Here is a 27026-nt window from a genome sequence, read left to right as displayed (position 1 = left end):
AAAAAAAATTATTTTAAATGTATTTTGTGTTCACAGAAGAATTAGTAACAAATGGAAGATAGGTTTGGTGCTTAACCCCGCCAAGAACTCGTTCTGTCATTTAGATAGATGACTGTGGGCCTCAATTTTCCCACAAGTAAAATGGGGATGCTCCCCAGATAGTTGCTGATTGCTTAATAACAAAGAAAAATTGCCAACAATTAAGTTGCCCTGGTACTACTTTCAGCAACTCAAGGAAGGGTATGACCAAAGTTTCCCATTGTTTCTTGTTTTTGTTTTGATTTTGGTATTCTGAGATTTAGTCAGCCACGGTACAGGACAATGCCTTGCTACACTATCTGACCATCTGTACAGGTGTGAACACTCTGGATCCTTGTTTCCCACTTGGCCCCCATGAAGCAGAGACCTTCCCTGAGGAGAGGCCTGGAGATGTCTACGGAGCACCATTTGGCAAATGACTGTTTCTGAGCTTTAACAGAACCTTTGCTGGAGACATACATCGTGAGAGGCACCAAACGAAAACCAACTATTATCCACGCACACATACAGAGAAATGGTCTGCCTATCTTTATGCTGTCTATTAATTCCATCACAGAAAAAAAAAAAAAAAAAACTAGAAAGTCCAGTCTATGATGATGATCCACACACAGCCCAACTCATGATTTCCAATGGTCAACAATACATCAATTTCAATGATACCAGAGAACACAGCAAATAAAATGCAGAAATATTTTTAACATGTCAAGGAGCTTCCAGAGAAGAGATCTACAATCAAGGGACCAAACCTGGAAAGGTAAGACACATTATATACACTACCACCTCGAAAGGACCCTAGAAAGCTAGAAAGTGATAAGCAAAAATATTAACAGTGGCCTCTCTGGGAGAATTTTTTTCCTGCTCCAAGGATATTTAAATTTCGTTTCCATCTTTATGCAAACACATGCAATTCTTTTATTACTAGAAGCAGTTAAGAGATTAATGGCAATTAGATTTAGCAAAAAAATAGTATAAAGTAACATGAACCTAAAGTTTACTAAATTATTTTTTTAAATGATTAAAACCCTCTGTCTCTGTTTTTCCATAAAACCTTTCCTCTTCACTCCAGCGTGTGCTATGGTGGATGAGATCTTAGACCAAGAATCCTGGAATCTAGTTCCAGTTCCCTCCTTATTAGTCTTATGGCTGCCAGATCTTTGGGGGTCTTAGTTGAACCATTTGTATAACCGATGACCAGATAGAAGTGGAACAGGTAAAAGAGGAGGTGAAAAGGAAAAGGAGAAAACACAATTGCAACATGAATTCTTTGTTGGCATCTTCTGATCCAACATGTTAACCAGCATTTCTCTATAATAAGCAAATGATAAACTATTATCCCTATAATAAACGTAAGTGTATAAATAAACAAAAGAGTCACTGGTTTTTTTTATTTTATTTTTTTTTAGTCTCTTCTTTAGTTAACAGGTAAACCGTGTTACTAGACATCTTCTTTTTAGTTGTAGACTAAAAAAATTTATTTGTATGTGGTGCTGAGGATCGAACCCAGTGCCTCACACATGCGAGGCAAGTGCTTTACCACTGAGCTATAGCCTCAGCCCTTCTTCCAGTTTTTCTTTATACTAAGAAAGCCCGACAACCAAAACTTGTATAGACACCTCTGGTCTACATAAAGGCATTTGTGAGAAGTGATAAACTCCAACAGTTACAGAAACCTGAGTTCCAATCCCAATTTTTTCTACATCATTAATTTACAAATATGTTTGTTGAGATAGAGAATCATTCCTTATCTTGTTCTCCAACTTTGCCTAAAGAAATAAGAAGAAATTTTATCTTATTCATCTCTTTCTTTACTCATTAGCAATGCTACCAGAACTAAGACAACACAGGATCTTAGGCAGAAATATGTGGTAAAAACACATAATATCCTGGATATTTGCAAGGTAATAAGTGATTAATGTAACATGTAAGATGTAGTAAGAAAAAGTTGCCTGTAGAATTTTCCATTGTTTGCATCAAATGATTCCACTCTACCACCAACTCTGAACTCTGCCAGTCTTCTTAAAGTCAAGGATTAGCAGCTGGAAGTTCAGGTTCTAGTAATTCCACTTATGTAATACCTATATAATAAACTTATCATTGCATCCAAGATAATATAATACAAGAAACTAGTTGTTTCCGCTTACAGAATACCGATTCTTGTTCTTTTCCTTATGATCAACTAAAATGAGTTCTAAGAAATGCCAGTGGAATCCTGCATCTCACCTTACAGAAGTGGCTAGGGTCAGAGTTCACATCTATGAAAACTTTCAACGAAATCATGTTCATAAGAAGCTTTTCTATGGCCCTAAAAGACTAACGTTAAAAATCGCAGACATAACTGCTTCCTGTGTTACTTCTAACCGGTGGAAGAATCTTCTGTGTGATGCATGTGGGCACTTTAAAGACAACTATTAATATAAACCCATGATTGTCATGCAAAATCACATTCACAAATGCCAGTCCTCAGACATAAAATGCATTCAAGTGCTGTAGGAAGCACTTTGGTTGTTTTCATGTTGTTATTTTGCAGTTGAGGTTTAAAGCCCCCTTACTTCTTTTTTTAATCCCAGGATGTGCTATAGGAATCTATGAAACTTAATTACATTTAGTGTTACAAAAAAGGATTTATGAACTTTTGCCTTTAGGCGGAAATGTTTATTTCATTGCCTTTGCTATCCATTCTTTTCAACTCCAACGGCTTTGAACTTTTCAGCTGCTCAGAGTTATCACCGTTGTGCAGAGCCCAAGAGCTCCACTCTAAGACACACACGCCACGAGTTGAAGAAAACGAAGAAGGCAAAGATATATGAGTCGTTATTTTGGCCACCCTTTGTGCCATTAAAATCTCATTTTCTGCCTATTAGAATGCCCTCTCAGTGCTTAGGCGGTGGTGATAGTCCGCGATTAGTGTGTAATTGAGTATAATTGTCTTTTCACTTTTCATTTGTGTCATTCTGAGCTTCTCTCTGTTTTTCTAACCACCAGGAGGAAAAAAAAGAGGTCGAGAAAAGATAAAGCTGTTAAAACTCTCACTCTCAGCCCTGAAGAGATTCTCGATTGCAATTATAGATTGCAACCCCTTTGTGACATTTCTCCAAATTTAGCGGGCAGCTATCCTTGCCACCTGGGCCAACTGCTCTCTAATAAAATCAAGTGATCTGTATTTAAACAACTGCTAATAATGTCAACCTCAGACAGATGCCACATGTAGGAAATTTAACCATCCCTCTGACATGCAATTATCAAGGCAATTTATTAATGTGATCTCCCAAGAAAAGCTCATAGTCCAATGCAAATTAGAAAAACAATTACAACATTCAAATATTTATATATTCCCAAAGAGCAGCAATTCTCCTAATTTGTGCATTTATAACTCATTCATTCCAAGGATCCATAGCCATCAGCTGGGTCTCTCTCCACCCAACTTGTCTGCTTGCTCTCCGATTGTTTTGTCAAAGATTTGGTGTTTTCTCATGAGTTAGGTTTGCTCAAAACCCTATCAGCTGACCAAATACCATTTGAGGCAAAAACCAACCAAACAACAACAACAAAAAAGACCCACCGTGTTTGTGAGGTTCTTAACCAAAGCAGAGCTGGGATAGAGAAGACACATGACAAATGACTTAACAACTCAGTATAAACACAAAGCTTCTGCGATTAGCTTAAGAGTTGCTTGGATTTTAAGTCTAAGCTACAACTTTTGATGCAGCAGGAGGAAGGGTAGAGAGAAAGGAAACTAGAAAACTGAAATCATGTGGCTTGTATAAAGAATACATTATGGTTTAAATTTGGTAATTCATTATTCTACCGCCTCGGGGAATTGACTATTTGGTTCTGGTATACAGCAAATCTTCTGTCTAGAACCATGGGACTGACCTGAGGTGAAAGGCCATTGCCAATGGCGGGGTTCATGGGGTTGGAGGGCCCCGACGGAGGCACAAAGCTGTCTGAATAGCTGGAAAATCCGTGCCTGGTGCTGGGGAGGCAGTAAGCAGAGCTGCTGTCCGGGTTCGAAGGAAGAGTGCTTTGGTGTACGGTGCTTGGAGGAAGCGGCTGAGGTCTGTGAACGGTGCTGCTGGGATCCGACACGGCTGAAATGAAGAAGGCTGTCAGTGCTAAAGCTCCTCTAAAGGCCAGTGAAACAGGTTCAGTGCAAAAGTTCACAAGTCACCAAGCCAGTAGTAGCAACTATGGGTCAGATGGAATGTGAATTTCAAATGCGTTTCCTAACATGCAGGTGCAGAATCATTCAACAAATAGTCACACCTGTCTTTGGGGCTATTTGCAAGTGTATGACTGGTATATGCGCTCATGACATAGTCACCTGGAATATGAATGCAGAAATCACATTACACCTACAAACCTCTTTTGTCAGTGAAAACTATTAATCAATGTGAGAATTCACCAATATCATGACTGCAACCTCAAATTTCCCATCGAAATGTACTTTTTGATTCATTTAGGTACTATATTAGGTACTATAATATTTAGGTACAACTACCTACATATCAGTATAACAGCACAGTTTCAAGTACCTGGCATGCTATATATTCTTAATCCAAAATCGATTTAGTCTTACAGTTCAACATTACCCCAGTTCACTTCTACTTATTTGCTAACACATAGTAACTTTATCAAAGCTTCCCTTCCCTTCCCTGTATTACCACCCCAGTTAGTAACCATTGGAGAGTTTCAGGTAATTACAAATTGGAGCAGTAACATTCTAACCAAGAAAAAAAGCAAATCCCATGTTTATTCCTTTTAAAACACTGAAATAGAATTTCATTACAACACAGTTTATCTAAAGAGATTCAGATATTTCCTAGGACAAACTATGTTTCTGAAATGTGGCAGGAACATTTAAGACAACCTGATGTCACATAATTGACATACAAACAGCTCCGAGGTCAACTTGGGGAAAGAATTCACTGTATAATAAAATATCCACCAGACAGAGCGATTAGTAGTTACATCTAATCTCAGTGACTTCCTTTCTGTGTACCTTGTGGAATAGCTGTGGGCTGGTACGAGGTCTCCGACAGCTGGTATGTTGGCAGGGTCGGCATGGCAGTGGGAGGGAATCCCCCCGGAATGAGATGGTTGAAAGCCATCAGCTGATTGGCGCCAGCTTGCTTCCTCCATCTTGCACGGCGGTTGCTAAACCAGACCTATGGATTTAATTTAAAATTTGAGGATTTCACTGACGAAATAATAGTACATTCTTAATGAATTTTTCATGCTAAAACAGATGAAAGGCCCCTTACTGGCAGGGCATAGAGATGCAAGAGTCTTCCATCTTTGGTGTTGTTTGGGAGTATTGTCAATGGTGAAAGCAGAATGAAAGGTCAGGGGTCAGCAGAGGACATGGAGGACCTTCCATGGTCTTGTAGAAGGCCCCATGATCTTTGTGATAACTAAGGGTGAAGACTGCTGAGCAGGGGCTGCCACTATACCAGCTTTCCACTGTGACCATCAGCACCCATCCACCTTCTTACCACAGGTTTTCTGGCAAGTACTCATGAGCTCTGGGACCCACACAGGACCACCTTAAATTTGACCTTGCTTATTACATACACCAAGCCTTGTGTTTTATGCTCCTATCAGTCTTTCTCTGTATTTCCACAGTCATTATGGACATGTCTCCGAGATAATCAGATCAATTGAGCCAGAGGATAAGCAAATGGAGCCATTTGACCATCCCTTTCAAAGTTTAAAATCTTACACTGATCTCAATAGAAATAAAGGCCAAAGTGTTTCTAAAAATTAAAATATTTTTCATCTTAAATAGTTTATTTATCATTTCTTTCAATAGTTTTAAAGCACCTATGATACTCTGTGCTGGTCACTGTGCTAATGTAATATAATAAAATACTTCCAGGGATTCAAAGTCCAAATATTGTGTGTGTGTGTGTGTGTGTGTGTGTGTGTGTGTGTGTGTGTGTGTCGGTGGAGAGAAAGGGCAAAATGGCAACAGGAAATGTAACTGAACATCTAAACTGTTGCCATATAAGGCCTTCAATGGGCTACATGACCTTATCCAAGGTTTTTATTTGCAGAATGTAAACATAGAACTTGGGGTAATTTTTCCAAGGTACACTCATAATGATTACCGCAAGAGAAGGTTTCTACCAATTAAAGAAATTCTTTTTTTTCTTTTTTAATCAAAAGTTCTTTAAAGCCAGGTGTGGTGGTGCACACCTGTAATCCCAGCCTCTCAGGAGTCTGAGGCAGGAGGATCACAAGTTCAAGACCAGCCTGGACAACTTAACAAGACCCTGTCTCAAAAAATAAAAAAGGCTTGCAGTGTGGCTCAGTGGTAGAGTACCCTTGGGCTCAACCTCAGTACAGCCAAAAAGAAAAGAGAAGTTCATTACAACTTAACATGAACAAAGCATTTTATTTGAGGTTGGAGGGATAAGAGTGGATGAGGCAGGATCCTTGCACTTGAGGGTTTCCAGCCTTTTGAGCCGTTTGACCATCCCTTTCAGACTGCTGAGCAGGGGTTGCCACTATACCAGCTTATGTCCTCATGGAGCTCACAGAGAAGTCAAGGAGACCAAAATAAGTGCTCACTAAAGCTCCGTGTTTCAAAGTACAGAAGATCGGGACATCTTTAGAATGGAGGCAAAATTGCAGCTCATTTTACAGTTTGGATATGATTTCCATCAGGAATCTTTCCAGATGAAGGTCAGAATACAGAGTAGAAAGACTTGACCAGACTAAGAAAAAAGTGAAATTTGATTTCCTTCTAGGACAATACTAACAATTTTACAACTTGATTGGAATTATTACTTAAAGTCATATGATTTACAAAATATAATAGGAAAAGATTTTTCTTCCTTCTGGAGCAAAAGACTCAATTTGGCACTTGCTCAAACTTCTATTACTCACCCAATATGTCTGAAAAAGAGATTTTTCTTCTCTAGCCATGGTTACAACACTGGTAAGAAAGGTGGTTTGCACTTCCACAAAATATTAACATTTAATACTCTTTATTTTTCCGACAGGAAGAGAAGGTAAATCAATATTTCCCATGTTGATACATAATTGAATCAGAGCTTTTACTTAATAAATTGCCACCTGGGGTAACAGAACTACAAACAGCAAGCCCTTTGGGGTCTGGCTTTGTTGTTTTCTCTTGGCAAGTCTGAGTGCCTGTCACCCAGACTCCCAGAGGCATCGTGGTAAGAAAACCATTTTCCAAAAAAATCAAAGGCTGAATGTTCTCTCTGATAAGTGGATGCTGATCCATAACTAGGGTTAGGGGTAGGGGAATAATGGAGGAACTTTGGGCAAAGGGGAGGGAGGGGTGTGCAATGGGGGCAGAAAAGATGATAGAATGAGATGACATCCTTATCCTAGGTACATGTATGACTGCACAAATGGGGTGACGCTACATGGTGTACAACCAGAGAAATGAAAAGTTGTCCTGCAATTGTGTACAACGAATCAAAATGCATTCTGCTGTCATATATACCTAATTTAATTAGTTAATTAAAAAAAAAAAAAGAAAAGAAATCCACTTTCAAAGAAGAGCTGGGGACAAACTGTGTTAGAGTCACATTCATGCTTGAGTAAACCCTACTCTACCCCCTACTGTGGTCATAGCTTCATATTATAAACCCTCAGGGTAAAAGAGGCACTTCCACTCAGCCAAGGTGGCCCCACACACCTTGCTAGACCAATGCATGTCTCTGGCTTTACGTGCCAGACTGGGAGGAAAAATAAACTCCCCAAAGTTCAGATGTGATCCTGCTCCTGCATATATCTACCATCCTCGATGCAGTGGTGAGACCCTCCATGGAGACCTCAGAAAGATACACACGGATTCTTATCAGAGCTGCTGCCACGCTCTCTGTGCCAGCTTCCCTCTGTGACCTTTAGATAAGTAAACCAGGTGAGATTTACCACGGGGCAGCAGTGCCTGACCTCCCCACCCATCTCACCTACTGTTCTAGCCAGACCAAAACTCAACTTTTAAAAACAAAGAAGGTCATTGCTGAAATCATAAAGAAAAAATATCAGAACTTTCTACAAATTCCTTCAAAAGATAGAGTCTAGGAGTGTAAGGATTTGAGATTTGTTTTCTTTCTTTCTTTCTTTCTTTTTTAATAACACACATAAATTTAAAAGATTTTTCAGTAAACCCACCAGGAGCTGGTTTAGGGGTGAGAGGTAAAGAGTTTTATTTTAAAATTCATATTTGCAATATAATATTTTATGTCTACAAAAAGGGTGATGATAAATTGCTGAGAAACAAATCTTAATTTACTGAAAAATAAGCCTTCAGCAAGAGTTTCCCAAAAGCAAGAATTTAAATGTTCTTTAAATTTAGGCTCAGAGGGCTATTTTTGAGAGAACCAGGGCATAGTGAGGACTGGCCTTCCTGTCTCTGACCATTTAACTAAATTTTTTATCATCTTACCAATGCCACCCTTCTTCATTTCCTAGAACTAGCAAAGCCTGCAAAAAAAAATTGAAGGAAAATATACTGAAATTGAATGCTGAGAAGTAGTCTTTGCCCTCTTCATGCTTTGAAACTCAGAAGAGACATATCTTCTCTTTTTAGTAGAAAATGATGCCCTTGAAATACTCATTTTAAATACCCAAATGGACAAAGCACAGAGATCCTGGGACGCTATTATCTTCCTATATTTAACTGAAAAAAAAAATCTCTTGGAACTCAGAAGTCTTAGATAACTCAATACAGAATCACTAATTCCTAAGAGATCATCGATGACATGTGTAAATGACATATGTGAGTGTAAAATACTAAATAAATTCATCTAAAAAATGGAGAGTATTCATTATTCAGTTGCAATTACTATATTTTTTCCCAGTTTTGAAAAGAATAACAAGAGAAACAAACTGGTCTTTGATTGATCCTCTAAGAGAGAATATGAGTTTTCCACCAATGTCTTTGCCAATTTTACAAAGTCAACTACATACCTGATAATGTGGTTCTATGATCTGTAATTCAATTCAATGTTCCTCTCTGCACAGCACATGGCCTGGCTTCCCAGGTCACTCTTGCATGGTAAGGAAGTGAAGGCAGGTTCCAACATTGGTTGGTAGCCTATTCTTAGGCACAGTTAATTGCCTGTAATTGCACTGTAATATCATAATACATTTAAACACCCTCAAAGCAAGTTTGCACTTCATTTGATAAACTAGAGCCCCGTGCATTTTTCTCTGGGCTTTTCACTCCCTATACATCTCTGTACTGAGTCCAGTGATAAAACTATACCTTTTTGGAAAATGATCTTCATATGAACTTCAGGAATACTCAGATATCAAAAAACTTTTCAAGGCAAAATTTAAATTGGTTGAAAGATTCCCCAAAACATCATAATAACCAGGAAAAAAAAGATAATGAATTGCCAAAGAGGAATAAGATTTTCGTAAATTTTTCTCTTTATGAGCAAAGTAGCCAACTTATTCAGATCCTCAACAATAGAAATTGGGGGAAATTGAGTACTCCCCACAATAAGGACACAAAAGGTTTCAATGCAGAACAGCAAAAGCAGTGTTCCAGCTCCTGACTTACTACTTCTGTGACTTTGAACAATTTGCTTATCAATGGTGGGCCTCTGATTTTTGATTTGCTAAAGAGAAATTTTTTTAAAAAACTACCTTGCAATATGGTTGTAACAATGTAAAAAGATGGAATCAAGCACTTCAAAGAATATATAGGAGACATTGTGTATTCAACAAATGTCAGCCTTTGGCTATGGAGATAGCTCAGCAGCGGAGTGTTCATCTAGCAGCATGAGGTCCTGGGTTCTATTCTTAGCACGGCCAAAAATAAAACCAAATGATAGAGTCTGGAGTTATAGCTCAGTGGTAGAGTGCTTGCCTAGCACATGTGAGGCACTGGTTTTGATTCTCAGCACCACATATAAATAAGTAAATAAAATAAAGGTCTATCAACAAGTAAAATATATTTTTAAAAAATAAAATGCAAAATGTTACCTCTTCATTAAAAGTCTCACACTGATATTTATGTCTGAGAAAACCAGGATTTAAAGACTTGCTTTGTTTCCTCATTCTGTGGCCCACAGCCAAAGCCTTACATGCCAATAAGTAACTGGGAAAGTGCCCGAAGAACACCTCAAATACTCAAAAGCCAGTTTGACTTGAAGGGAAGCTTAGGTCAAACTGGCTTCCAAATTTCGTTGACTGGTGCTAATTGTCCCATGGTGTGAGCCTAATTTTTCCCATCAGTAAAATACTGTTTCACATTTTTTTGTCTTCAAAGGCAATCTAACCGACATGACTCCAGATGTGTTATTTCAAATGTAAATTGAAAAAAAAAAAAATGAAGAGAGAATGTAACACTTCACCCTTAGAAACAGAATTCACAAGGAGATCATAAAATGCTTTCTTTAAAAAGAGAGAGAGAGAGAGAGAGAGAGAGAGAGAGAGAATTTTTTAATATTTATTTTTTAGTTTTTGGCGGACACAACATCTTTGTTTGTATGTGGTGCTGAGGATCAAACCCGGACCGCACGCATGCCAGGCAAGCGCGCTACCGCTTGAGCCACATCCCCAGCCCCATAAAATGCTTTATTAAACACTAATCTTGGTGACATTTCATACTGCAATGCCAAGCACAGTGGAAAACGTGGGGCACGCTGCTGTTTTCTCTGGACCCTCTCTCATTCATTTCCATCACCTTTCTCTCCTCTCCTCTTATCACTGCTACTATCCTGCCTTGGCCAGGAATGTCACATTCCCGAGCATCTCAGAGAACCATGGACAATTGCAAAAGCACGTTCAACTGCATCTCATACAGCAGAAACAATCTCCCATGGAGAGCTGTGGAGTGGTCATAGTTTTGCTTCATTATGGAGTTCAGAGTATTTCTATACCTATCTTAACTTCTAGTCTATACAGATATGTTAGGTGGTTTTAAATCACCATTAAGTTTCCCTGAGAATCCCAAATTATTAATGCAAAAGGGTCCAGAGAGATCATATATCCTAGTCATACTAGTAGTTTTTAATTTGTGATGTAAGAGAGATGGTAATTGAGAAGGTGAAATCCAGCTTCCCTAATTAATACTTGTGTACACACATGTATACACACACACAACCTGTGACAAATCTCAAACTCACCCATGAATATTCAAAAGTTCACCCATGAATATTCTGGTGGTCAATGGCTAAGATCATTTGATCTAACTTACCTCGTATAAGTTATTTTTTTTTTTTTAAAAGGCAAAAATTAAAGCCCAGAAAGATTAAGTGACTTTCTCAACAAAACATTTCTGGCAAGCGGGGACCAAAACCCACATCGTCTGACTGCCTGTTAAATGATATTTCCACAAGTAGCATCCCTTCCTATCTTCCAATATCATGGTGATAGAGGAGAAAAGTGCCTTCTCCATGGAATTCTTAGATGAAATAGTTGCTAAAACTTTTTCACATCATAAATATTTGCAAATAATTCTGCCCCCTAAATATGTAATGCTTGTCATCATTTGCTTATGAACTGCTACCCCAGTAAATTCAGAAGTCTTTTTTTTTTTTTTTACTTCTAATGTTGTTATTACTAGGCAAATAGTCTTTGCTGTACACTAGTTCTCAGATCATGTACTCAGATTTGGCCATGAAAAACACAACACAGTTACTGTCCAAATGAATTTTTATGAAACACTGACAAAAACCTATGTTTTTACAGCTTTAGTCTCATCTCTATCCAGAAGAGTCTAGATATATTTTTCCTTCGGATGGAGGGAAGGGGCAGAGGAGGGAATGTAGACATGGTTTGCGGTTTGGGGTATTTGGGGCTCGGTTTTCCCAGGTGCCCCAAATTAAACTAACTCACACTTTCTGGCTATCACTCAAAGTGAGCTGACTTAGCTACTGCTTTCCCAGATCCTTCTAAAAACTACAAGATTTTCTTTTGGCATTTTAATCAGTGATTAACTACTCCCTTCTTTTTTCCTGCTGGGTTAAGTAAAGGGTCCATATGCTGGGTGTTCTAGGGAATTTGTTAGGCTGTAGATCATAGCCTGGTGTAAGACATGATGTGTCTCCAGGGAACGAACAAAGCCATAAAGAATGTAAGGAGTCACCGGGTTAAAGCCACATTAAGACAGCTGTTACGTTAATGAGGACCCTGCTTTGGAAAGGAGGTCACTGTACAGAAAAATATGAACCACTCTTTATTGGTTTGATCCCATGTCCTCTGGAAGTTAATGGGCCATTACTATTATCCTTTGACATTCATTGAGCCACATGAGAATGCTGGGTACCATGCAAGCTACTGGGGTTTGAAATTTTGTCTGTCCCGAACCTTACTTTTGACAAAGGCAGAAATAAGGTAGTGCAATAGTGAACACCCCTTCAGTTCCCATCACCTGCCTTGTCTCATCTCTTTAAATTAAAAAAAAAAAAAAAGGTTGGTTTTTGATTCCCTGAGTTCAGAACTGATCTTCAACCTATCTTTAGAACCACAGACCCAGGATGTGGGCTTGGCCAACCATGGAGCATAGGAGCTAAATCCTGAAATAGACACTCAATGTCCACGCTTAATGTGTCCCTTCACATTTAAACCCAGTAACCACAGAGCTACAATCAAAGCAAAATAGGTCTCACGTATTTATTTTTATAACAGCATTATATGGTATCATAATATCACAGCATGATAGAACTATTAAATTGCTTCACCCTGGTCACTGGGATACCGTGTGTTTCTCCCCATTGCCCAGGACAAAAATGACCTATGTTAACCACACACCATAATGACTTTACTCTGGATCCCACTGAGGTGGGCAGAGGAATTCAACAGTTCCAACTTTAAATCATCAGCCCAATGACCCCTGGTGACTCTTCCTTCACCTCCTACTCTCCTCTGTCTTACACCACCAACAGCCTGCATTCCACCTCTGAGTACCTGTTGCCACCATCCCTTCCTCGCCAACCCATTATGGTTACTGACTTCACGCCACAGCCCCCACTGCCAGTAGCACTAATTGTGAGCTGCCAGGCTGAATCTCCAGCCTCCACAGGAGGTCCTCAGCTTGCCTCTCTCCCCGTGGCTGCAGCTGTGTAAGCTCTAAGCAAACTGGACTGTTCACTGCTGTCTCCCAATGACTGTGTGAAAATGCAAGGTCATCTTAGGTGGCGCCCAAGCACTTTCAATCTCTGTGCCTTTGTGCATGTGACTCCCTGTTACTAACACACTCTCTCCACCCTCTGTCCCACAGCCGTCTATCCTTGACCGCTCTATGTACCCTAGGGTCTCGTCCTTTCCTTTTCTCCACCTAAAACAATCCCTCTACCTAGACTGTGCAAGCTGGAAGAGGCTACTTCTGTAAAGAGCTGTCATCAGAGAGGTAATGCACTGTGAATGTGAAGCACTGCCCCAATCCAGGGACCATGTCTCTTGACTGATTCATTGCCATGGTGTCACCAGGACTTAGACTCTGAAAATCAGATGACTGGGAGTAACTTCTGGGTACGGTAACTCAACTTCTGGGGCAGCAAGGAGCTCCGGGTTATTGTCTTTTAGAGTCTACCAAACTAACTTGAGGGCAAAGGTCCCCACTGATGATATAAATATTCTACATTCAGTAGAAACAAGTTACATCTAAGTAGCCATTTCCAGAAGGCTCCGAGTACTTCCAAGAGTTCAAAAGATAATTCAATATATTATTAAAATTGTGTAAGTACTTGAAGTGCTATGGTCTTTAAAGGAAAGGACTTTACCTATGCACCTTTGTACATTTTCCTAATGGAAAGGCCAGAGATGCAGTGCATGGGATCCACATCTCTGTGCACTAGTTATGCAACAGTGCGACCACAGGTAGTTACTTAAATAGTCCAAGTTTCCATTTCCTCATTCATAAAGTAGGGGTAATGATAGTATCAACCTAGTAATGATTGATGACTTAATTCAATAGTGCCTGAAACAGAACATCCACTCAAAAATTGTCTGCTATTGGGGCTGGGGTTGTGGCTCAGCGGTACGTGAAGTTCTGGGTTGGATCCTCAACACCACATATAAATAAATAAATAAAATAAAGTTATAAAAAAAATTTGTTTGCTATTATCTCAGGACTAACCTCCAAATCCCTAAAGTACCTGGTACACAGTAAGGATTCCAGAAATGAGGAACAACCATGAATAAGATGAACTTCTGTGCATCCTAAATATCACCAGCATATTTCCTTAGTAATAGCCAAAATCTGAAGACACACATCCCCACTTGGTGCCATTCCTAATGCATTTGTTTTCTTGGTTTAAAGCATGTTTCAGAAGAGAAGACCTTCGTGGGTCTCCTATCTGCATCGAGTGGGCCGGGGAAGTGTGGGTGCCAGTACCTGCACTCGGGCCTCAGTGAGCTTCGCCCTCTGGGCCAGTTCCTCCCTGGTGTAAATGTCAGGGTAGTGGGTTCTCTCGAAAGCACGCTCCAGCTCTTCCAGCTGCTCTGCCGTGAAGGTGGTCCGGCTCCTGCGCTGTTTCCTCTTCAGTGGCAAATCTGGTTCAGAGTCAATGTCAGAGCCTTCGTCTGATTGAGGTGCTGAGGCTAAAAGCACAGGGGGGTGGGGGGGAAACATGATGAAATATGAATCAAAACAGCAAGTCTGACCAAGCCACAGTGATGGGAATCCTAAAGTACACTCCCAAGGCCTTCCACAAACACCACGCCACTCCAGACAGCGCTATGTTAGTAAACAATATTTAATCTCTTCCCTTACCCTATCACCCTGATCCCTGTACAGAAGTCATTGCCCTGGGCATCTGTCATTCTGAGCTCTCAGAAAACAGAAGTGGACCTTAGTCCGTTTTTATAGTCTTGCACTTAGTACTTAATGGGTCCTCCATTCGTGTCTAATGAATGAGTCACATTTAATTTGGTTTCTGATAAATTTTCTCCAACCTTTTACACTGGAAAATCTGTAAACAAATATGATTCTTTCAAAGAAAGACATCCAAAATTAACTTGATGTCTAAGAAGCCAATAATAGTCCACTATTGCAGGATTCCTATATATTTATAGACTCTACTAGTCCTATAAAAAAAACGTTCTGTTGGAATTTAGTATCTCATTGCCAGATATTGGAAAATGCTCTAAGGGGAATTTTTGTTTTATTAATGTAAATCTAAGCAACTACTCTAAAAGGGAAAGAGACATTGTAGAGCAAACTGTCCCTAAGGTGAAGTGCAGAGTCTGGATCTCTGCTGAGTGGGTGGGCGGCTGCCCAGGACAGCTGCCTCCTTTGAGAAACCAAGCACAGAAAGACCCTTCTCAGGGTGGGGCCCTGGATGACCACATAGGACCTATGCCTGCTGTGACCCCTCCTACAAAGCTGTATTCCTGGATCCCCAAGGGGAAGGGACCTTCAAATTTTAGTGTGTGGGTGCCTAGAAAGGAGAAGTGGGAACTGAGGAATGGCATGGAATTCACAATAACAATACAAGAGGTGTCTTCACCCATTAAGAACAAGCTCTAAGTCCTGGGGGCATGAGAAGTCCCATTTCCAGGCCCCCGTCTGATGGGAAGGGGTGGAGCAGCAGTCTCCCTGTTTCTGATAGGGGCTCAGAATTAGGGCTTCCCCAGAAAAGGAAGTTGTGACCACAATAGAGCACCTGTTGACCTCTATATATGTATAGAAGGTTCTAAGGTTTGAGGACACATCAGACAGGGCATCTGGACAGGGAACCAGCCTTCCCCAGACACTGGAGCAATCAGGAAAACACCCTGAGACCAGCATAGGAACCACCGCAGCCTTGCTCCTGAGCCATCTGAATACACTCTGAAAACTCCCCAAAGAACAGGGGCGTCCTCCAGAGAAGGGGCTGCGTTATGCTGTCAGCAAATGGGGACAACAAGCCAGAAAATTGTAGATTATTTATGTTAATATTAAGGTAACTCATTTGCACCCTCAGGCTGATAGGAGCTGGGCAGCAAGGGTGGTACTAGCAGCGATGAGAAAATGCAATATGTCCTATACTTCTGATTTCTTAAATTCAGACTTAACTCGGCCCTACAGACATATAAAACTTCATTCTATTTCAGTATAAATTATAAGATATTCAAAATGTGCATATCCAAAATGAACTCAGAGATATGATTCTAAGTTTCTAATATATCAATATTTCTACATTCAAAGCACATTTAAACACTGTGAAATGAAGTAGAAGAGTGAATTAGTAATATATATGACAAATTAAAAAAATATATACCTGAAAGCAAAACCTCGTGTGTGAAAGCAAAAGAGAACTATAATATATAATGTATCTAGCCTGTGTTAGCATACTTGGTTTTTCAAATATGTTTTCTAATTTAGTACAAAATTATCTCATTTGATATAAATCTTATTTTCAGCATTAACTTAAAATCAGACTTCCTTTAAATAAGAGAATATTTTAAAGGAAAATAAACATGCTAAAAATATGCCATGTGTTTCATTATAAACTTCGAAGCTCCCAATATGATTTACATGCATATATATGTGATAAGTATCAACTAAATAAGCAATAATTTGGATATAATTGTAGATCTATAGTTCTCAAACTTTTAGAGCATCAAAATCACCATAACCATCATCCAGAAGGGTTTAGTAAAACATAGGTTACTGGCTTCCTTTCAAGGTTTCTGATTCAGTGTATCTGGGCTGGGCTCCTTGAAGTTATATTTCTAACACATTCGCCAGGTGATGGATATTGATTCTACTTGGTGCTAGAGAACACCTGGAGGACCATCTCTATTGAATATTCTAGATTAATTCTTTACTCTCTCAAAATTCCCACCTATATGAAATATTTTCCACCGTACTTTAACAAAAAAAAAAATCACTTCTACATATTTTTAAATTATAAATAATATGCTTCCTCAGAAGCAAATTACTCATTTCCCTAGGAAGACAATAAATATTTAGCTTCATGCTTCCAGTGTCTGTTGTTCTGACTTTTCTTTCCAAAGTAAATTCAGATTAAAAAGAGGAAAAAAAAAAATTTAACAACATTAAAAAAAAAAAAAAAAAAATGACCGAAAGCTTCCTCTGCCTGTGAGAACTCTCAATCTTTGCACATTCTCCTACTATGATCCCATTAGGATAATAGTATGTGGAAATTTTCATGTTTCCTTTGGGAGTCTCTGGGGTTATTAAATTCTCCCAAGTAAATATGATGTGCCATGCACTGTCAGGTCAATTAATCAAAATCATCTCTGGTTTCTGAAGAAAAAGACTGGTTAAATTTACAAGCACCAGCAAGAATTAATCCTGAGGGTCAAGACACTATGTGGCACCCTAACAATCATCATCCCCCAGAAAATAAGCTCTGTGAGCTCAAGGCCCCTTTATGCCTTGCTCACTGCGGGAACCCTTGGAACACAGTAGGTGCTCAACAAGTACATGTTCTGATGAAAAAGGTGCATGGTCAAATTTCAGTTTTGCTTAAACGCTTATTCCTCTTCCACTATTTTACATCTTCAAAAAGAGGAAATCTGCTCCTCTGAGTTGGTCTCCCAACAACTATGGAGATGAGCTTCAGGGATCTATGAACTCTCAAAAATTATCTGCAAAGTTTTGTGAGTATTTGTATCCTGCATTTTTCTGGGGAATAATTACTAATTTTTTTTTTCAAAAAGGACTCTGTGTGTGTGTGTGTGTGTGTGTGTGTGTGTGTGTGTGTGTTTTAAGAGAAAGAAATACCACAAGATGACTTTAAAAGACTCAGAATCTTTGAGTTCAATAGGACAACCCTTTCCACTACAGATAGAATTTTCTAACAAGCTAGCAAATAGCTGTGTTTATTGCTAGATTACTCATCTAAAAGCAATGGAAAATGTGCATCTAACCAGGAAAACCTCCATGCAGCACCATTTCAAAGAACACTGAGGAAATTATTTGCCTGATTTTTCTACTAGAAAATTATTTGAACCAACAGATCATATTTGGCAATATGGAGCCACAATCTTACAATTTAATTCTAACTTTCCCCATCTGTAAACCCCAAAAGGATGTGGGCTTTAAAATATGTAAAGTCAGCAATCCCAGGTCAATTTACCAGCTAGGAAAAACTAACTCTTTCTAAAGATGAAAATACTACTCTTTCTTATATCACTCAATAGAAATAAAATTTACTATTTGTACAGAACTTAATTCACCTGAATTTGTCTGAATTAAATCATTCAAGTTTTTTTCCAGATCAAATTTAAAATTTAAGTCCCACTTTAATAGCACATAAAAACCATTTTAATGGAGTTTATCTATTTCATATATTCAGTTTATTCAAGCTACTAGAATAAGTTAGATACAAAGTCTTAAATATTATATGAAAGTAAAATCAAGCCTTCCTTTAAGCAACTTAATAGAAAGAAATTATATCTTTTTTTTTTCTTTATGTACAGAATACCAAATGCTATGACACTGAAACTTCAGGCAATGTTAGCAAGACAGTTTTCTTATATAGGCTGATAAACTGCTAGGATTGCAACTAGATTCCACTTAACCTCTTTGGGCTATTACTACTGTACTACTTTAATAGTAAAAGAAAATATTCAATTGCATTTAAGTTGCTTAATCATATATTCCACAGATGCCTTGGCAAACAAAATTTGCTTTATTATTCACTGTTCTCAAATTTGAAATTCGCTCCCTTAAGAAAATGCACATCAATGCATAATGCACAGGCTTCTAAATGGAATTATATTGCTTTATATTGCAATGCAATTGACAGATTTTATCTCAATCCTTACTGGTAACTAATTTTGAAAGTTTGGATTTATTATCCAAGACCCCTGCAAAATCCATTCCTCAACTTAGAGATTGATTCAGTGTCACAGCAAACCTTTTGGGAAGGATAAAGAGTTCTCTCCCTTCCCCACATAGCTACAATTCATCCCTAGGAAGTGAATACTTACCCACACCACAGAAAAAGAAACTGAGGTTCTGAGGGTTACTCAGATCACACAGTTAAGGAAGCCAGGCCTGTGTGACATCAGAAGATATGCTCTCTCTTTTCATACCTGTATACACACACACACACACACACACACACACACACACACATTGCCCTTTGGAAGGACAGTAGAAATGAGCCAAAATAGGAATTCTAACATCAATCATTAAACTAATACCACCATTTTTCCCAAATTTTCAAAAACTTCCCAGAATCAAATGAAATCTACAGAAAATAGTACAGTTGGATTAATATTATATGAAAATCAACAAATTTTCCCATGGAATTCAACTTAATTCAATGAAATTTTTATTGAACTCCATCTAAGTTCAAGGTCCAGTCTTTTAAATAATAATAAAGCACCAAGAAATAAATTGGTTTTTCTAAGATATTGAATTGATGGAAGAAATCCACACAGTCTGACCATTTTCAGTCCCTGGCAAGATCACTGTAAACCATTCATTGGTCCTAGCACTCAGGGTTCGTCCAGAATGTGACATTAAACACAAGCAGTTAAACTGATGGCTTATTTTACATCTTTATTAAAGTCTTCTTTTGAGGGATTTTTTTTCACTTGTTGAAATTCTATCAAGAGCTGTAAAATTCTTCTTAAACAAAAGTGCAGGAACAAATAACTTGAAATATAAGTTATGCAGCAAAAACCACAGAGTGATCCCTAGAAAGCATCGCTTCTCACTAGGTGCCTGAGTGTTTCTGTATTCTACAAGAAAAGCCCATCGCCTCTCTTTCTACCTAAAACTAATTTCAGATTTTAGAAGCCAGCTTTTCAGCTCTCCCAATGTTTCCACATCAACTCCTGAAATTAAACCTGGGAAACTGGACACTGTCAATAAGAGAGAGAATCCAGCAGACAACCGATTCACCCACAGGATTACAAACTCTTCCTTCAGAAACAAGTCTAACAGGGAGGAGGAGGCCAAAGCACTACCATGGAGCTTAATTAAAGGAGGAATTACAGAATTAGAGAGTATGTCTTTGTCCCTTGGCCCCTTGCGACATCTTCTATAGCCTCAGGAAATATTTCATCCTAGTTAACACTATTAAACATGAAATCTTGCCTCAATTTTATAGGGATTTAGTCACATGGAATTCTGTAATTATTGGTTTCCAGACAAATATAATTCAGAGATGGGAGACAGGCAAAAAAATGGAGAAACAGAATAATTCACAAGCATGAATCTGGCACATTGTCTTTCTTCTCAGCAAGACCTTTCATTTGAATAATTAAAGAATCAAAACATGACAACCATTTAAACTCTGCGTTTGCCCTGGATATAACACAATGCGATTTACAGACCCGGGAGGAGGTGGGGGATCTCTGGAGGCCAAACTTCCTAGTCATCCTTCATTTTCTCTAAGATGGCCTCATACCAAATCCGACAGTCTTTTTTCTTCTGTTCTCATCTTTCTGAGCTAGACCTGTCGGCGTTTTCACTCCAAGTTGTGTGTCATTGACAAAGGAACACGATAAAAATGAGAGATCTTCCAGAGAGCTCCAGAATTCCTCTCGGACCCTGTCTCACCACTTGCAGGTATCTCAGAAGGACATTCTAGAAGGTCCTTAGCAGGTCAACTCAAAGTTTGATGCTCCCACTTGGCTAACTGCAGAACTGTCTCCTGTGCTTGCGAGTTTTATCATCAACACTGAAGGGTACAATAGGCAGCTAACTGCGTTCTGATCCGAAGTCGCCCTTTTACACTGAGAAAGATGTGAATGACCTGTCTTGTGTTTACTCGGGTGAAAGTCAGGAACGAAGCAAGACTGATATTCCCTCGCAGACCCAGAGTAAATGACAAATGACATTTTCCTTTTGTGATCTTTGGGATTTTTGTTGACTTATTTGGAGGCTTTTGTTGGATCCCAAGAAATGGCCTGTGGCTGCAGCCTATTCTACCGATTTCCACGCTCCATCTGTGGAATCCATCAACGGGGCATTTACCCTCATTCAGGGTTCTGACACCTGCCTGGCAGGGTGCAGAAGACACAAAGAAAGCCAGAGTGGAGGAGAAAGGGGAGGTTGGGTGTTTCTTTTTTTTTTCCAGAGAAGGGGGGGTCGGTTAAAATGGATGCACAGTAGGGGTTAATCCATGCCAGTCCAGAGATCAGCACCTGCAAACTTCCCTTACACATTAATTCACAAACTAAGGAAGTATGGCAACATTGTAAAATTGTACATATGTCAAGAAAAGTAAAGAGATACACCTCTGAGAAGAACAAACCAAGACTTACCACAAAGGTATGGCTAGAGCTTCTATCAATAAATTGATCTCAGAATTCCTAACCCAGACCTAGAATTCAGTACTTGTGATTTTGTTAGCTGGAAAACCAGGAGAGATGGTTTCTGACCTTACCAATCCTTTATTTAGGGAATAGAAAGATATTGTTTGAGTCCCCTCTAAAATTTCTGCCCCAATTTTCTGCCAGCAAAAAGAGTCTAGAGCAAGTGAGAAAAAAAGAAGGAAGAAAAAGAGATGACACACTTTGGCAAGGCTATCCCGGCTTTCTCAAGAAAAGGTTAGAGCCACCAGCCACGCACCTACTCCTGTCCCTGCCCAGCAGCCCCTGTTTTTTGGCTGGAGAAATGTAACGCTATTCCCCTCCCCTCTGACCCAAGCCCTTCCCTCGGAAGCTGCAGTCTCACAGCACGAGGTCATTAGAAGGAAAATAAGCTCCTGCCAGGTTGGGGCTAATCAAAATAACACAAATAAACCCTGACACTCAACAACTCCCCGAGTGTGCCGGCTGCCCTGGGAGGAGAGTACAGATTGGTTATGAGAATGGCGGCTGCGGAGAGCGGTCCAGGAGGGCTGCAGGGTGCTTGGTCGCCCTGGAGTCACTTTAAATGCACAACAAGGACTGTTGGGTGTTTATTTAAGGTGAGGGCTGACAAACAGAAACCGGCATAATGGCCAAGCTGCCTCAGAGGTGCTAAGCCACGTGGCTCCAAAGACCCCCCATCCTAAAGTGGGGATAACTTTGACTTTCTCTCTGCATCACCTTGAGACAATTTCCTCTAGAGGAAGTTTTTTGTTGTTTGTTTTTTTTTTTTTTTCCCATCAGCCACTAGTTATTTAAAAGCCTTCCTCTGTGATAACCATCTGGAAAGAAAGACTGATTTCTCCATTCATTCATTCATGCATGCTGCTGAATATTTGGAATAGCTGTGTTCAGTGGAATATGTAAATAAAAACCTGCTTGCACCCTTTCCTACCCCTTGATAACAAGCTACGTTTTGCTTAAAGAAGCCACAAAATACGTACCAAGCTGTACCTATTTAAGCACCTCCTTTCAAGGGCTTGAAGCCATGAAGAAATATCTTCCTGGTTTAGGAACCCTGACACTGACTCAAATTAGCCCATTGGCTTCTTAAACTCTTTGTCTTCAGAGTGTTTGTGTGTGTGTGTGTGTGTGTGTGTGAGAGAGAGAGAGAGAGAGAGAGAGAGAGAGAGAGAGAGAGATATTGAACAAGAATTCCTTCTTTTAGGACATGAATCTCTCTCATCCCACAAGGATGAGATCACCCTTCCCAAACCCACCCGATGAAAAGACTCCCATCTATAATTTTTTTTAAATGGCTTTTTCCAATTCCATGATAACTGCCACCAGAGCATTTCAAAGAGAAATAGAGACTCCAGGACCAGGAAGATGTGTTGCTATTCAATTAGGAAAACTGGTTAGTTAACTAATTAATTGGCTAACTGCTTCCTAAGAATAGTCTCCTGTGATAAGAACTTTCCCCTTCCAGAACTTAAAAGTCAGGCATAATTAAAATTAAGAGGCACTGCTGGTTCTGTGTCTCTTGAAGCAGCAAGTGATGTTCTGGTTTCCCTGGTTTGGATTGCATGGAGCAAGGAGAGGTAATCTGCACACTGAAGGGGAACAGGAAAACAGTAGTTCTCCTGTGAAAGGCAAAGGGCCAAGTGGCTTTTATTTACAATTGCCAAGAGAGAGGCCATTATGGACCATATGTGCCACAATTGCCCTCTTATCACGGGCTGGCCATCGTGTCCTTTGGGAGCTGTTAATGAACTGGGTAATTGAGCCGCTGACATGTGTTACCAAAACAAAACAATAGGAAGAAGAGACAAATGAACATTTTATTTGCCAATCAGAGTAGGTTCAGCCTTTCACGGAGCTGCAGCTAAGTGACTGACTGGATACATAAAACAGTGCATTGAAAGCCAGCAGATGTAGGCACAATAATAGTTAACTGACAGCTTATGGCCCATCTGTGCTTAACATTTTGTTAAAGAAATTACTTGACTTGCTAAAGAGACGAATCATACAGCTGCCCAAGTGCTGCATTATAAGAGATAAATCATTAGCTAAACTGTTTCATGCTTAAAATGACAATGCTTATTAACAGTTATGTTGGGACATTTTGTCAGCACAGCTTGACACAGTTATTACTTACTAAAAATGTGACAACTCATAGATATTCAACAGAATTGAGTTGGGGGGAAGAACAGAATAACACAATCCATTTGAAAGAACAATGGGAATTTTCAATCTCTCACGAATAAATAGGACCTTCTAAGATGAATGAAAAAAATAAACTCTCTGAAAAGGAACATAAGACCAAGTTCCACAAAATGATTATGTAACTTGCTTCCATTTGCATCTTTATTCAAAACTGCAAAAATATTAGAATTGTTCTCATTCTGGGTTGATTACCATTAATTTCATCAGCAATAGATCCTAAAACAAGCAGGTTAAAATAATCATTTCTAGCCACTTCATTTTCCCAAACATTCTCACCTTTTTTCCTTTGGGAAAAATATTTCATAGGAAAAGAAAAAAGAAAAAAAAAAACTAATGTTGCAAAGACTAGTTTTATAAGGGGATTTAGCTTGTGTTTTTGTTACTGCAGTTGAATTGAAACCACATTTTTTGGTCTAAGTGTGGTTTATTCCTTACCATGTACAAAGATTTATTTCTGAAGTCATATCACCGTGAACTGATTCATCAGAGGCAGAACAGAGATCTCTCAAAAGTCTTCCAGTTTCTTCACCAAGTTGGGCAAAATTAACTTAACAATGGTAACAACAATATAAGCAAAGCTGCTGTTTACTGCCCACTAACAGCTTTCGCCACCCTTCCCCTCTAAGACCTGTGCACATGCGCTTCATCTCTACCAAAACCCTATTTGGAAGGGGGATTGTCATCCCCAACCTACAGATGAAAAAGATGAGATGGAGAGTGATCCAACCTGGTTGATTCATGAGAACACAGGCCAATGCAAGAGCTTGTTAGCTTTGTCATTTGAGGAGGAGGACTGTTGTGAGTTGGAAAAAAAATTGTAGCCAATATCTTCACTGGTTTTTTTTTTTTTTTTTTTTCTTTCTTCCTGGTCTACAGAGCCAGGACTCAAATATCACAGTCAATCCTGTAAATCAGTTGGGAAAACATGAGCATGAAAGGTGAGTAATATTTTCAGTGGTGGTTGGGGTATGTGAAAATTATGCTACGTACAGTTACTAAGAAAAGAACTCTTGCTATGAAACCTAAACCTCTGTGATAGTTACGGAGCTTTAAACAAGAGACAATGCGCTCAGTAAGGCACATGGCGTAACTGACGAACACAAAGGAGGGTCCTACCTTCATCTGTATTTTCCATTAGCAAATGTTTTGGCTGTGGTGTGCCCAAGTTGTTCTAAAGTCAACAAATATACTAAGGCTCCATATATGGAAGAGGTAGTAGGTTACACAGAGCTTTTCAGGGGGTAGAAAACAAAACAAAGCCTTTGCCAGCACTTATTAAGGCCAAACTACCCAAAGACACATGAAACCCAAACAGCCTTATCCACAACTAAGCTTTGCCAGGATTAGGATGGCACGGGACGTTTGAAGACCAGAAGAAGGGCAGATTTAAGAAGAAAGCCAAATACTGCACTTTGTGTGCCAGAAACCTATATAAGGAGGTAAGAAAGCTAATGACTAGGAGAACTAAAATGCCAAGCCAAATGCCATCTATGAAACTACAGGATCACTGGAAGAGGCCGCCGATCCCTTATTTTATGACCAAAGCCCCCAGAGTGCAAATAGGGTTATGCTGAATCATACATCATTCAACAGAATTAAGCTAGAAAAGAGGAAAAAAAAAATAAGAAAATAAGAAAGAAAGAAGACTGCCTAATACCTACCGGGTGCCTAAGATGTAGCTGATGTTGTCATTGGTACCAAGGATGCAAACATGAATAATATATGGAACTCAAATTCAAAAGGTGAAACACCCTCCGTCATGATCCTCTCTCTACCCAGGAAAGTGTCAGAATGTGTAAGAGATAACACAGCCATGCCCTGGGGCAACAGAGATGGAGACCCTCTCAAGGCTGAAGGACGGTATTTGCTAAATAACAGAACCATTGATTCGATCAGCTTATGATCTTTAATACAGAGATCAAAATAATGTGCGTGCGATGCTTTAACTGACTCTTCCCATATGGCATTTCAAGATTGTTTCTTTGCTTCCCATTTTCTACTGGGTTCTATAAGGGGAAAAGGTGTGGGGGTGGGGGGGGGCAACACAGGAAACTTGTTTTGAAAATCCAAATCTTATCTGGGTCAATTTTTGCTTGTTGGAAGATAGAAAGAGCTAATAACTGAACATAAATGAAAGAGGAAACAGTTTTCCTGGAGGCAACAGAGAAGGCTCAGCTTAATCTTTGCTGGCAAAGGAATTAGTAGCAACATCATCAGAAATGGTGCATGGGATACCTACTGGGTGAGAAGTGCTTCCCTGGGGCGGGGAGGAAGGGGATAATGAATCAGAAGAGTGATTCCCTCCTTCATCCTGCGGAAGTATAAGGTTCCAATCTGGAAGGTGCACTTTCAGATCAGTGTGACATCCCACTAGAGAACCCCAGGGAAGAATAGGCGAACCAGCCAAATTACTGAACAGCTGATGTGTGTCCCTGAAGTAGGGACTGCTGCTTTTTGAAATGTTGTTTTCTCTTGGTGTCTAAGCAACAAAAGACTGGATAGAGAAGGTTTGGACAAAAAGTTTGGTACCACGGTGGAAGTTTGATAGCCTAGGAGTCAGGCCAACTACTTCAGTACCCACTTGGCTTCTTCCTGTCTGATTTGAGCATGCTTCATGGCCCTCTGAACTAGTTTTCTCATCAGCAAAACGGGGCTTAAGATATCTGCTTCAAAAGCTGATTTTAAAGAAAGAACAATTTGTAAAACATGCACAGTTCCTTCCCATGACATAGCCTCAGCTAATCCCCAGGTACCTTCTTTTTTCCCAGCCCTATGTATGAGAAAGATGGTCTCTATATTCTGTGGGGAAAAAAATGGCCACCAAAACTTTGACGGCATTGTAGACACTCTTAAATTTGTGAAATAAGAGAATCATCCAATCTCTTATCCGCTTCCTTGTCTGAAAGCCCTGCCCACAGTCAGCCAGTCCATGTGCCCACTCCAAAGACAACTCAGCTCTTGCCACATAGCCAATTGCCTTAAGAATCCAACATGGAAGCCAAGGTTACTCAAACCCACCAGAACCTAGGACACACACCCAGGCTGTGGGATCAATGATTATGGTAGTTATGAACTGAATAGACTCTGTGCTCCCAAAGTCTAAACAAGAAGACTGAGCTGACCAAGAATCAAGCGACCAGCCTAAAATAAATTAAATATCATTTATGTGGCCTCTCCTTAATGCCAACATTGATTTTGGTTTTCCTAGGGAGGAACTTTGACTGCTTGGAGGTAAATTCTTGTCTTACATTAACAGGCATTTTCAGAGGCTAAAATAAAGTACTGTTTAGAGCAATTCACTATCTGATCATTTTGATGTGTATCCACAGACATTATGAATAAATAACCCAGGAATCTAACTCCAGGAAAACATAGCAAGATTTTCTTAAGAACAACCTTGAACACAAATTATCAGACAAATGCCCTTCAGCTCCACACTGCCTTTCCAGATACAATCTCACAGACTGGAGGGAAATTAGTAAAAAAGTACTAGATAGGAGAGAATAAAGAAGGGGAGGAGAGAAAAACAAAAGAGGAGAAAGAAGGGAATGAAAGGAGAAGAGAAAGAT

At 39.5% G+C, this 27026-nt stretch overlaps 1 protein-coding gene across 3 annotated transcripts in view; it reads right to left on the bottom strand.

Annotated features, from left to right (window-relative positions):
- The window catches only part of Pax3 (paired box 3), an 89156-nt gene that overhangs the window by 14559 nt on the left and 47571 nt on the right, over positions 1 to 27026 (bottom strand). For 2 of the 3 annotated variants that reach the window (XM_076866087.1, XM_076866088.1), the window contains exons 5-7: positions 14366 to 14571; positions 5039 to 5204; positions 3913 to 4127 (exon numbers count right to left, since the gene is read on the bottom strand). In XM_076866087.1, the coding sequence (XP_076722202.1) occupies positions 3913 to 4127; positions 5039 to 5204; positions 14366 to 14571 (587 nt within the window). The remainder of the gene's footprint in view (positions 1 to 3912; positions 4128 to 5038; positions 5205 to 14365; positions 14572 to 27026) is intronic. The other variant, XM_076866089.1, reaches the window with a different exon arrangement.

This window comes from Callospermophilus lateralis, chromosome 9 (genome assembly GCF_048772815.1).
Source record: "Callospermophilus lateralis isolate mCalLat2 chromosome 9, mCalLat2.hap1, whole genome shotgun sequence".
NCBI lineage: Eukaryota > Metazoa > Chordata > Mammalia > Rodentia > Sciuridae > Callospermophilus > Callospermophilus lateralis.
The sequence above is the reverse complement of the archived record's forward strand: the minus strand, read 5'-3'. Positions and strand labels throughout refer to the sequence as shown.